This window comes from Streptopelia decaocto (genome assembly GCF_964273445.1).
Source record: "Streptopelia decaocto genome assembly, chromosome: 3".
NCBI lineage: Eukaryota > Metazoa > Chordata > Aves > Columbiformes > Columbidae > Streptopelia > Streptopelia decaocto.
This window is the reverse complement of record NC_138656.1, coordinates 35,225,985-35,240,068: the sequence shown is the minus strand read 5'-3', so window position 1 is coordinate 35,240,068 and position 14,084 is coordinate 35,225,985. Positions and strand designations below refer to the sequence as shown.

At 37.3% G+C, this 14,084-nt stretch overlaps 1 protein-coding gene across 7 annotated transcripts in view; it reads left to right on the top strand.

Moving 5' to 3' along the window:
• Window positions 1–14,084, top strand: part of BIRC6 (baculoviral IAP repeat containing 6) — a 183,831-nt gene that overhangs the window by 123,336 nt on the left and 46,411 nt on the right. For all 7 annotated transcript variants that reach the window (XM_082047541.1, XM_082047537.1, XM_082047538.1 and 4 more), the window contains 4 exons: window positions 199–499; window positions 2,832–3,049; window positions 4,691–4,855; window positions 6,863–7,031. In XM_082047541.1, coding sequence (XP_081903667.1) covers window positions 199–499; window positions 2,832–3,049; window positions 4,691–4,855; window positions 6,863–7,031 — 853 coding nt within the window. The remainder of the gene's footprint in view (window positions 1–198; window positions 500–2,831; window positions 3,050–4,690; window positions 4,856–6,862; window positions 7,032–14,084) is intronic.

Genomic DNA, 14,084 nt, shown 5'->3' with positions numbered 1-14,084 from the left:
ATTGAAAATGCAAGAATATGCCCTTTTTAGTCATTTAGCCTGGTCACCGTATCTGTAAGTGGTAGTGTAGTTCATGTGACTTTTTAATGGTGTGCTATATGAAGACTATATGTGCTTTAGATCCTAACTTTAATAAACTTTCTGCCTAGGCGATTAACTGAATGACCACCAATTTTTTTGTTGTTTTTGTTGGTTAAGGTGAGCACGCCAGTGGTTACAGCAACCACCCAGGAAAAGCAGAAGGACAGTGATCAATTTGAATGGGTTACCATCGAACAGTCAGGGGAATTGGTGTATGAGGCACCAGAAACAATTGCTGCAGAACCTCCACCGATCAAGTCAACAGTTCAGACTATGTCTCCCATTCCCGCGCATTCTTTGGCTGCCTTTGGTTTATTTCTTCGTCTCCCGGGCTATGCTGAGGTGCTGCTAAAAGAACGGAAACATGCTCAGTGTCTGTTGAGATTGGTGTTGGGAGTTACAGATGATGGTGAAGGAAGTATGTGCTGCGATTATTATGTTTCTTTGTAGACCACGGCTAGATCATTTTACTTAACTTTATTTACACTGTAATGCTTTTAGGAAGTTAGAATTGATTTGTGCAGAACTGTGTTGCTAGCATCTTTTGATACTCTGTTGTCTCTAAATATTAAATTCTATCTGGCAAAATTTTGTTACAATCATCAGTATTCAAGTGTTCTTATCTAGATGTCAAAATAATTGTAAAACAACTGCTGACAACTTACAAAGACACTATCAAGATGACAGTGCACTCGGACAGAATGATCTGAGTAGCCGGCTATGCTCAACTAACTGAGCAAACGTCTTATAAGTCCACAACAAAATGCAGAATAGCATACACAGAAGCATAGCTACAGCAGATGTACAATAAACTGTTGAATAATAGTATTTTAGAAAAGGAGAGAAAGATCTAAAGATCACAGTGATCAAAGTAGCTGAGCAGGAGCTCTGCCCTCTGAGTTCAGAGGGAGAAACGGGGCATTCTTCGATGAATGAACAGATGAGCTGGGAGACAATTTGTAGTCAGTGTCTTTACAACCAAACATAGAATTCTGCATATAGCTCTAATATTGGTATTTTTTAGTGTTTTGAAAAACTGGAAGAGTGTATGTGAAAGATGTTTTAGTACTTTTAAGACATTTCCTTTCATTATGACTTTGAAAAGAGTGCTGGTTTTTCTGTTGCTATTGATATACAGTTCCAGAATATCATTTTCCTAATAGGTAGTGGCTGCTTTAATTTTCAGCCTAAATTTATTCATATCCAGTTTGTGCCTATTTGTCATTGTGCCAGCATTGTTCCTCATGATAAATAGCTCTTCTTTCTCCAATGCATTTTTGACAGGAATTGTATTTCCTCTTAGCCTTTGTGTTTGGACTAAACGGTCAATTCATCCATTCCCTAAGCCAGACATCTGAATTCAACTCTCTGTGGATTGTGAGATCAGTTGTATGCAGTAGTCCACATTAGTTCCCTATATGAAACATCAATATTTTCCTTTTCTTCGTGAAATGCATCTTTTCATACACCTAGAATCTCTCTACTTTCTTGCATATTATGACAAGCTGCACTTAAAAATCTGTGGCTTGGAGGTTAACATGGATTCAGTTGTCTACCAAAATAAATCATGCACGAATGTTTAGCTTTTTCTTCTTCTTTTTTTTTTTTTAATCTCCTTGTCATTTGGCTACACCTGCAGTTCTGTAGGTCTATTAGATGGACTTTTTTCCAGAGGTGTTCAATTTCATTTATGAAGATCCCAAACAGAGGACTTTTTGTTTCCTTCTTGTTATTGTCTTTATAAAGAATATCAGATAGATATGAACTGACTCCTGTGTGTATGCAGATACATATACATGCAAATATAGACATACATATTTGTAACGTATTTCAGTTTAGACCTGATGATAGAGCTGATAAACTCTAAGAATGAGGGAGAAAATAATATATCTTTAAAATAAGGAGCAACTTCTGACCAGAGTTGGCTATTTTCGAGTATCTTCAGTATTTTCAGTTGTCAAATATCTCTATTTACATATGCATTTGTAAAGGAATGTGAAATGCATTGTTAAATACCAGAAAAATTGAGACACTTCCCTGAATCCAAGTACATTGCATTAATAGGTCACTCCATTATTTGAAATGTGGCTTTTAAAATAAGTAATTTTTTCTCGCAATGGAAAAGTGTTAAAAATATAAAAGAATTCTACAACAAAATTCAGACATGTAGCTCATCTAATTCAAATTATGTTGGTATTTCACCATGTATTTAAGGTGAATACCATCACAGCTTGGATTGTGTCAGTGACTTAATTCCCACTTTGGGCACATGAATATGAAAACAATCTCTCCGCCATGATAAACTACAGCATCTTGTTGGCTGAGCTGCTGTTAGCTTGTGTATTTTTAACTTGCTGTAGTTGGAATGTTTAAAAAGAAAAAAATTAGTCTGAACCACCTTCATTTTCATCATTCAGAAATACAACCGGAAGTGTGGTCAAATACAGAAGTATGCTCACTGTCACTCACAGATTCAGTTTTCTCCCTGGAAATGGTAAATAAGATTTTATAATTCTGGTTCTTAACCAAAACCCATAAAGGAAATAAATAAACATTCTTTCTTCTACACTCTTCTCATGCTGAATTTTTTTTCTGAAGAGAAACCTAATACAGATAGCTTCCCATATGCAAATGCTTAAATCCTTAGTATATTTCTGTATGTGTTGTTTATAAACCATTGCAGAGATTAACAGTCTGTATTGAACTATTGAAAGAAAATGTGGGTTTCATATTTTTCTTCTTCAATCTAGGTCATATCCTTCAGTCTCCTTCAGCTAACGTGCTTCCAACTCTGCCCTTCCACGTGTTGCGTAGTTTGTTCAGCACTACACCGTTGACTACAGATGATGGGGTGCTGCTGAGGCGGATGGCTCTGGAGATCGGGGCTGTACATCTCATCCTTGCTTGTCTGTCTGCTCTGAGCCACCACGCACCAAGAGTGCCCAACTCTAGTCCCAACCAGACAGAGGTAAGCTTAGCAGCAGAATAATTGCCACTGAGAAGCACCAGAGAGTTTTCAGTATAGAAAAGAAAATAATTTTCATGCTTTAATTATAATCTACTTTCTACAGAATTGCTGTTTGAATGAAGAGCAAAAAAAAAAAATAGAAAGTACTTGATTAAGTGATTTTCCGTGCATGCTGCAAATAAACATAGTAGTCATGAAATTTAACCAGCAAAGGTGGCTTGTCCTGATGCATTAAGGTGTAATCAGTTTCTTTCACAGGACCTTCTTATTCAGTGCATGAGAGGCATAATGCTCAATGGATGGTGGTTCTTTAAACCTCATTAGATAGCATGACCTCATTACCTTATTTAGCATTCAGCATGTAAACTCTGCTGGCTGCAAATTATTTCCTCTTAAATGCTTCACAAACGTAAATGAGTTGTGAAAATTAATGAATTAATGCAGTGATTTTTTTAATCTGCTTTTTACTGATAGGGAAGTGAGATCCAAAGACAAAAGCTTTCCACAGCGCTGAAGATCCTGAGTGAATCTCCAGAATTACAGACATACCACTTCTCTATAAAAATGTTTAAAATAAATTGATGATTTGCCTTCTTTAGCATCTTTGTGGCAGAGGCTTGCATGAAAAATTTCCTCGTGGCTAAATATGGCTAAGACGATGCAAAATATAGGGCTGTCCATATTTTAGCAGCTCTGATACTGATGAGGGCTTGAGCAAGGAAGACATGAAGCTGTGCATGAGAATAATTCATTTTAATGGCTAGTGAAATTTAAGGGGAAGCTGAGATATTCTGCTCCTAATGGGCTATCAAGCTGCTAATACATTAATACCTTAACATTATTGCACTTTTGGAGGGAAAGGGCAACCTTTAATTCTTATCTCTGCGTCAGTTCTACTGTGACCCCTTAAGCAGCTTGCTTTCTCGTAATTCATACCCATCAGGTGATAGATGGTAACTCAAAACTAAAGATCCATTGGACCAGCACTGAGGCTTGTGTTTCTGGGGCCAGGCTTTCCCTTAAGTGCTTTAACTCAGTGTTTGTGACAGTCCTCTTGAGTGTCAACGGCAGAGCATGTTCATGAGTAATGTCTACATGAGAATAACCACACAGCTATTTCATCACCAAGACGCATTACATTCCCAATGCAAGAGCTAAATGGTGATTCCAGACTACTGTCAGTATGGAGCGTTTATTCAAAATCAGCACATGCTTGAGCATCTTAACATTGATGACATTTCTACTCCTATTCACTTCATCTAATAATGCTGTTAAACCTGATTGGCTGTTAAAGAGCGATAGATACAGAGCTGTGATGTTTAGTGTGATATGGATTAAGTAGCGTTTTAATACCTTGAATCATTTAAGCAGTGACAGTATCTTAAAGGAGAACAAAAATGAGTTTAGAGAAGCATCAGTTGCAACAATTTAGCGCTGACCTGTACTGGAGCTCCATGGATGTGGCAGTCTTTCCTATCTAAAGCTTTGAATTCCCCTGAATCCCAGTGATAACTTTATTAAGTTAGTAAACTGTGATTACCTTCTCTTGCAGAACAAAGGCTTTCTAAAGAATTGGTTCATAAGATGGAAAAAAATGCAATTATTGTGGTGGGGTTTTTTTTGTTTTGTTTTTTAATTTAGCCGCAGGTGTCAAGTACACACAACAGTGCGTCAACAGAAGAACAGCAGTTGTACTGGGCTAAGGGTACAGGTTTTGGCACAGGCTCCACAGCTTCAGGATGGGATGTTGAACAAGCTCTGACTAAGCAAAGGCTAGAAGAAGAGCATGTGACCTGCCTCCTACAGGTGCGTAATAATGGAATGTCATTAATGGTAAGCACTTGAAATGTTAGAACCTGGATAATAAAAATTGAACTTGTATTTTTTCAGTCATATAGCTCAGTAATTATGGTATTTTGGGCAAAATTTACTTTGCAACTGCCTGTATACATGAAAAATGGTATAGATTGTATTTGGAGTGAGGCTGTTTTCAAACAACAGTGGGCTGCTGCATAAAGAAGGTGTGAGTGGATAAGCCTGTGTGACAGTTCTGAATAGACAATGAACCAAGAAGCATTCCAGTGTATTTCCCTGGAGCTGTCATACATCTCTGTGGACATAATTGCATTCAGTCAAAAGTAAAAACTGTCCATTAAAGGAAGAGGATGCAGGAATAGACATTTTGTGTGCCAAATAATCTTTCGTGTTCATTTCTCGCATACTTCTGCCCTGCTTTTAGGAAATGCCTGTAGTTGTTACTGGTGTCCATGAATGCGTTATGCTAATATAACAAAATCTCACTCAGCAATACTATAAAATCATGAATAGGTCAATTAAATGACAATAGTAAATTACCAGTAAACATCCAGATCTTAGTAAAACTCTGCCTTCCAAATGCCTCATGCTAAGGAGAAGAAAATCCTGCATAATTAGGCTTTTCACTCTGTTGTGAAATGTGACCAACCCCTGTTATTTTAGGTCAGTGTAGGGAAAATGAGGTTCTATCTAGTCATCAGAAATTTCATTCACAGAACTGTCAGCTCAAATTCATTAGCTAACCTCTCTGCGGGGATAGAGCATGAAGGAGATGAAATTCTGAAAATGCCCATGCCCCGATTGATGAAGTTATCATTTTGATGTAATCAGTTATTCCAGTCACTGTAGCTTTCAAGGCACAAGCATCATGGTCCTTGCAAAAGCAAAACAAAATGCGGAACAGTTTTCCTAAGCAATAAAGAGGAAAATCACCTGAATTACTCTTGGTGAAGCTTCTGGACAGTGTTCTCTATTATGCCATGCAGAAGTTTAGCTGTAACTGTCTAAGTCATGAGCTAAGGAGGCATTTGCTTTGGGCAATCAGCAATTGCAGGGAGAAGTAGAAAAGCCTTCAGCAATTTGCTGAAGATGTCAGTCAGTTGTACAGCAGACTTTGCCTGGTCCTTTCTCTAGAAAGCTTGTTTAGAAAAGTTCTGTTCTGCAGAGTGCTGATAAGATGCTGCACCAAAATACCAGTGCTAAAGGGGTTAGAGCAAAGAGGGAGGATGAAAGGCAGGAGAAGAGGCTAAAAAGGTGAATGGAGACCCTGAAACTTCAAACAATACAGCCTTTCAAGCCTCGGTGTTACTTAATTTGAGAGTACAACTGCACAGATCAGAGCCATGGAAGTACATTAGCTCGTACGTACATCTACAAAGCACAGTAGGGGCCTGTGAACAGCAGGAGCACAGGAGGAGCTCCCTTGGGAGGAGCAGGCAGGCAGCCGTGAGGTGACTCCCCTGCTGTCCTGAGGGGAAGGCCGGCTGCTCGAGCCATGCTCCCAAGCAGGTGTTCCAAGTAAGTCTCATGCTCACCGTAAGTCAGTGTTTCATCTGTAAAACCTGAATTCCCATCCTAAAGGAAATTACAAGTGTTTTTAAAACATTTGCAGTTAAAAAAAAAAAAAAAACTTTTGTTGCTAGTGGGTGTTCTGAAGGGAATGGGATGGATCAGCAGAGTGTCTCGGTCGTGTGAGCTGGCAAACTCCTGCTTTGAGTAACTCCAGTGGTTTTGTCAAAATTCATGTTAATTGATCTCTTAAAGTCGTTCAGAATTATAATAGCTATTTAATTTTAGCATTAGTTAAAGTTGGAATCATAGTCTAATAACTGTATAGAATTTCTTCTGAGAGATCTTTGGGACCGCTGAAGTAAATACCTGTACTGAATTAGGAAAAATAGCTAGTGATGTGTTAGGGTGTCTTCCTCAAGGAAGGAAAGTCAAAGTTCTTTTGCCTAAAATAAATCAGGTTTGATTAAATATTTTTGTGTATTCCAGGTTCTTGCCAGTTACATAAATCCTGCAGGGAGTACGTCAAATGGAGAGACCCAAACTAGCCATGAGGGGAGGGGACAGAACAGCAGCGCTCTTCCATCTGTTCTCCTGGAGCTACTTAGTCAATCTTGCCTCATCCCAGCAATGTCATCATACCTCCGCAACGATTCAGGTAATGTGCCATTGTCTCCTAAATTAAACTCAGCTTACTTCTGTCAAATAAGTTTTTACAGAAACAGTAGGTAGTTCTGGGTAGAATTGTACTAACAGAACATTCACTTGAGCCTTAGAAAACAAAATTATGGTGTTCGTTGAAATATTCATTTGATGAAGGAGTTTGAACTTCCTTGTTTTAATGTCTTTTTAAAATTTGAGATTTAATTCTTAAACTGTTGAAATTAACAGGAAAATAGTATTTCTATCTGAAAAGTTTATCTTTTAGATGTTCTGTAGAAGATACACGGTGAGAGAGATTACTTTATACAAGACTGTGAAGAAAACTGTTAATTTTGTGAGAAAATTGAGCCTGTATATGCACGAAAGCTGGTAAATGTTGCATGTGCGAGGGCAATTCTCTTTGATCAGAGCTTTTTCTGCTTTATTTAGGAAATACAAAAATAAGCCTCATCAAAACTGCAAAATATTTCAAATATATGGGAACAATGAAATTGTTGTGTTGTTTTTTTTTTTTTTTAAGGAAAAAATAAGTAGTTATATGTTGTCATCACATTTCTACTTGTAATCTTAAAACAAAGACGTTTTGGCAATTTCATCCAGTATGTTGCTGTGAAAACTATTTCAGTTGTTCAAGGTAGTGTCAAGCAGTGTAAGTTAAGCACATCTGTATGGAACTAATGGCAAAACCAGCAGACTGGGTTTGTGATTTGTGTTCAGTCTCTCAAGATGACAAGCTTTAGTATGAAGATATCAATAAGCATTTTTTCTTCAGATAATGGTCAACCTGAAGTTTGTAAACATTGCCTTACCCTTAAGTTGAATCTTTCTTTGTTTTGTAAGGATGGATTTAATCCCTAAATAGCAGGAGGAGTTGTTCAAAACGTGAATAATTTGGTTTTGGAGCCTTATTTTACTTGCCCTATTTTTGGATTAACTGCTAAACATCTTGTCACATTACTGTAGTACTTTTGAATGCCACTTTTAGGGTGTGGTGATGTGAATTTCTTGAAATAATGTCGTAGCTTCCTGTTGAATTACACAGTGTATTTTATCTCTGGGGTAAAAGAGAAATCATCTGTGACTTAACTAGTTACTAAGCTACTTAGCACTAAAACAAGAACGTGGCTTTTCTAATCTGTGGTAACTAGAGCATTACATATTCCTGTATGATGGAATGGAAGTAGTTCAAAAAGCCTACTGGAGCCATATAGGAAAAATAAAAATATGAAGATGTTTCACTTGCCAGTCCACAGTTTGACACCTCTTCCTAATTTTGCAATTAATTTGTTGGTTCTATTTTGCACATACTACAGTGAAGAAAATGAACTCTGTAGTCTATAGGCCGGGCTCGTTATTGCCAATAAAAATCTAATGTAAAAGAATAAAGTAAATGATAAAGCAAAACAACAAAGAATCTTTCTAACAGATACTCGTAATTTCTTCTTTGTTGAGGTAGAAAGGAGAAGTCACTGTAAGACCTGGCAAAAATGCTGTGTTATCTGAAGGATGAAGCTGTTGTTTCTGAGTTATAGATGAATCACAGCTGTTGAAATTGCTTTTTGCTGTTTTCAATAGAAAAATCTATATGTATAAGTCACCTTTAACTGGGGAAGAACAGTCAGATACTGATAGAAGATATCAAATATGTGGCTGGTGGTGAGAAGTTCAGACTAGTTGGGCTTTCAGAGACCATTTGTTTTCCTGAAGTAAAGAGAAAAGGCAAAGTGTCAGTGGGAAATGTTCATTTTAGGTATGTTTTCCACTGCTGGACTACTGTTGTGTTGGCAGGGCACGTTCATATGTTGTGCTTGTGAAATAAAAATTAGTGAAGAGTGAACAAAGCAGATAGTTCCTGCTTTTTTCATAAATGGATCTGTAGCTCTTAATGCAGCAGCCTTGTTATGCTTAATACATCGATCCAAGCTATAGTCTTGAATGCTTCCTGTGGCATTTGTTCAAAATTCTATATAAAAAGTTATAATTAACAATGTTCTTCTGGATTAAAAAAAGAGCTTTGTGGATTTATATCGGTCAAGCTTGTCTTTTAAGATGTAATAGGATCTATCGGTATGAGAAGGAAATGTACAAAAAGGCATGAGTTCTGGAAACAATATCTTCCTGAATATTTGAGTCAGATGCATTTAATTTGAAAGGAGTCCCTGAAAATAGTTTGTCTTAGTGATAGCCAGGCATAATTCCAATGCAGTTGTTTAGTTCAAAAGCAGGCAGGTAATTCTGACACTAGTGAGTCTGAGTTGGAGGTGATGCTGGGGCTCTCGGTGTCATCAACAGTGTCAGGAGACATGGCTGACAGGGAGCCTGGCTGTCACAAGAGGGACAGCAGTTGAGCTCTGGAGCTGTGTTAAGCTCTGGTACAATGCTCATAAGACTGAAAAATTCCCTTCTTTAGTAGGGCTGAACGCTTGCGCGGGGGAGCAGGAAAGGGAACAGCGTTATTAGTAACACTCATCTACTTGGTCTTCTAGTTTTCAGAGCAGTGTGCCTTCTGTTCTCAAAACGCACTTTCATGTGGAAGAGGCAGGTAACTGTTTTCTTCCTGTACCGTGCTGGAATGAGAAATTAGGACACTGCATACAGAATGCTAATAGAGTATTCCCGGGTTCTGGCACCCCAGCAGATACAAGCTGTGCCCAGTATAATGCTGACAGAGAACAGCAATTTTCAGAAACTCTTTCTCAGACTTTAATGGATGCTGTTGGTACCAGTTAATGTTTACCCTTATGCTGGAGGTATTCTGCTAGATTTTCTGTTTTGCTGTAAATGGTTGCAGTAACGGTGATCTTCACATGTTATGTATCTGTCATGCACATAAAATGATGTGGGCAAAAAAATTCTATGTAGAATGCAGTGAAGCTGCTGGGTGTGCTGTTGCTCTTTATGCACAGTAGGCTGATACCCCTATGGTGATACAAGAATAGTAAATATTTTGGTATTGATGAGAATTTTTTATTTGGTTTAGATATGTTCATTTAGCTACAGGTATGATAAATCCTGCTTACAAAGTCATTTTGGCAAAATTCTTGAACAGTTCCATTAGCAGAATAGAAAATTGACCTTTGTCAAAGTTAGAAATTTATCTAGGTGTTTTTGTTGCTTAAATATCTTTTGCCATCCCTGCTCAATTTGCCCATATCATACATAGGCTAGATTGATATCTAGATTGTTCTAGATAAAAGGAATATAGATCAGATAAGGGACATTCACATACCATTTAATCTTTTTAAAAAATCTCATCTTGAAGCAGATCTTTACAAACCAGGTGGCTCTTACACATTCTGCAGCTTCATCTGTATCAGAGCAAGGTGATTGGGAAGTCCTTGAAAACTGTGAAGTGACCACTTTCATTAATTTCCATAATTGCTTTTTTCTTGTAGGGAAAAAAAGGTTTATCTTTCTATGGAGGACTTGCCTTATTACGCAAGGTAGATCATAGCTCAGGTCACAGGGAGCGATAACTGCTGTAATCCTCACCCTGTTTCTTGATCATTTTTTCCTATGTTTGTTTTGTATCTTAGTATGGCACAACTGTGACCTATTATCTTTCATTTTATAAATGACAAAAGTTTATCTTTGTAACATGGTGAGATTTTAGTTTTTTAACATTTTTGTTTATTTCTAACTACTTAATTCATGTTTACTTTGGTTAAATTCGTGTTACTCTGAACTCCTCTATCATGGAACAACCAGCACGTGTCTGTATTTCACACCAAAATCTGCCGTGCAAAGCCTTTCAATGTTGTCTTGTATACAACACATTCCATTTCAAAGACTTACTGCCATGGGAACTCTATCATACATGTGAACAAAATGCCCAACAGTAAAATTTGTGCCGTGTAACAAGAGGTTCCCAGCAAACATGTGACCATCAGGTCCTAACTGGAGTACATGCCTAGCTTGAAGGTCTAGATTTTGCTGATAGGAGTTACTTTGACTGATGGACCTGGGCTTCTAAAGACTAACACAAGCTAGTATTTACAAGTGGGAGAGACGAAAGCAGCAGTAAGAGTCTTTGTAGCTCACAAAGTTTATAGGGAGAGGCTGTGGAAGGGAATAATGAAATAGAAGTAAAATCAAGTGACTTTTAGGACAAGGACTGTATGTTTCTTGGACATTAAAAAGCCCAGTGAAGTTGGGATTTCTTCACTGATAGCACAATATTAGGTAGGCTCTTCTTTCTTAAATATAGAGTTGTACTAGTTTGTGCCTAAACTAGTATCTAGCAAACCTTGAGATGACTTACATTCGTTTAAAGGTGAGGAAGATGGACTTCATAGCAAGTTGCAGAATTCTGCCTGAATTCTCTTTGCTTGAATTCCCAGGATTACAGGAAGCAGGTGATACTGTGATTTTTAGCTGGGCTTTTCTTGCATGCTCCCGTCTTAGCTCTCCTAGCCACCCTTCCTTCTCTGGTGGACAAAGACGCCATGTGATGTGATCAGCATAGCTTGTGGTGTTAGATTAGCTCAGTCTCCCTTACGTTTGACTGCTGAGATGATGCTTTTCTATGTGACAGATTTACTAAAAGGGTTGTGTTCACTCACCAGCATGTTTCACATCTTAAGAGCCAATATTTACTTCTAATGCACCTTTCATAGTTCACCAAGTACTGTCGCACCCTAGATTTGTGGATTCATTAACAGTTGTGCTGCTTTGTCCTGCTGCCAAATACCTCATTACCAGCTTTATGTAGTAAGTACTATAGACAAATCTGTTGAAGGTGAACATACTGAATTAATTTTTTCTGCCTCTTTTGAAATACCTTTGTTAGTTGGGTCCATTAAAGTTATACTTTTCAGACCTCGCCTCCTTCCCTCAGAGCTTGGACTACACTAGATTTCCTGTTGAAGTTAGAGTATTTTCTATTAATCATACTTATTCTCAAGGTATTATATGGTGCTGTGTTACTTTTTGCAAAGTAGTCCAGTTCCACTGGACTGAGTAGGCTGATGACGTTAGGATGTTCCTGTTCCCTTATGGATCTCTGACGTTGGTGCATTAAGCTCATTCAGCTAAGAGTACTAATCTGTATTCATCCATTGCTGAATGTGTGAAGGTACTACTGCAGTGTACGTGTTGAATCGTCATGAAATTCTGCCTTTCCCTAGGCTATTGACATTTTACTATGTCTGATAAGAGGTAGCTGCTGTTAAGATACTTTTTGTTGTTGAGATTCTTACGCATATATTGGATTAAACGTTTAAACATCAGTACTGTCTATTGGAGCTCATTTAGCCAAAGTAAGACTTAGGTCCACACAAGTATAGAGGTACAAGTATTACCTGTTAAGAGGGGATTTTGGACTTGTGTTTTAATACAAAATATAATGGATATGCTAAGGCAGTTTATTACAATAGTATTACCCTGTTACTTCCTTCAAAGGGTCAAAGCCTTTTGTTTTAAGTGAAATAAGAAATACAGTGGCAGGTTAGAAAGACAGTATATAATTGCCAAATAAAAAATTCAACTAGTTTCCATTAATGTTAGTGAATTCATTCATTGGTAATAGAAAGATGCTGGCACATTTGATACGTTTGGTTATAACTTTGGAATTGCTTTTTATCTGTTTTGCTGTCGAAGTGTTACAAAAAAAGGTGCAGTATCTCACTCCAGTGCTGGTGTACCAGTTGATTCACAATTTTGAGAAGAGAGCTATGCACTGAAATGACATGAAATACGTGTTTATTTATTTCACAGAATTGACAAGTTTTAAATAATTTCAGGATCAAAATAAACAGCAGTAATTTCTACATGATTTTCTGTTCCGTTTTCAGGTTCTTGTAACCTCTCGTGTTATGCCCTGTCTCAAATATCCTTGTATGATGAGATTAGTGCAATAATATCCATAAGTATGAGATATAAGAATTATATTGATAAATTTAATAATGTATTGACTCTATTCTATAGTCTTAAATAAACAGGAATAACCTGCATAATTCCTTTAGAATGTAGCTTACTTTTACAGAATGTTTTGACGCTTCATATACTGAAAATGAGTATACAGTACTAGAGATTTGCTTTAGGCTATGGATAGTGAATAAATTTTCTTGTCTGCACATGCTTCCTTCCAGCGCAGCCTCAGCTCTGTTGATCATTTCTTTTGGATGAGCCAGTATTGACTCAGAGCGGCAAAACCAGAATATACCATCTTCCACCTCACTCATCCATAAATCAATGTGTTACAGTGTAGTTTCTGCAGCTGAGTGAAATATCATTGCCAAATTCATTCTATTCTAGCTGCCTGACCTTATTTTATGCATGTGCTTGTTTAGAAGCGACTTCCAAAGACTCAGTTGGCCTAGCGGTTATGAAGTTCTATACAGTAATAAACTGTCACCTATACAAGAGGTGTATCTTTTTCTCATTTTATTGAAGGGCTGGATGTAGCTTTGCAGCCTAGGAGAAGGAACTGAGCTGATTTTTCAGAAATGCAGCTCCTCAAATCCTCTGTGGCAGATGTGTTGCTAAGAACTGCATTTATTTAAGACAGTGTCTCCTGTTTTTTTGGTTGGTGGTGTTTTTCTACTGTGTTTCGAATTCTAAATTCTCAAAAGTAGCTTTTCTGTTAGGAGAGATAAGCGAGATATATTCACAGATACAAAAACTCCTATGATCTCAGACTGCAGCTTTGGATCTCATTCAAAAACATACATAGGTTTAATTTAAAACAAGGAAATATTTCATCATTTTCATTAGTCTAACTGCATGTTGCATGAAATATGTATAAGAGTTGCAATTCTGGGCCTCAATCATAAATGGTACAAAAAGGAAAAATGTCCTCAGGACCTGGGCCAGAAAGCAAGAGTACACTTTCTGGGTGAAGATATTTAAACCTGTTTTTCATGCAACACCATGAATCCTTAAGTGAGATCTTTTACTTGGTTTGAAATAAGCATCAGGATGAAAACATGACATTTGTATGTGACTTACGTTAAACATGTTATAAAAATGGCGATCTAGAAAATGTAACTTAAGATTTTTTTCATTTGTATTAGTGTGTCATTGTAATTGTTAATATTTCTTTAAAAAA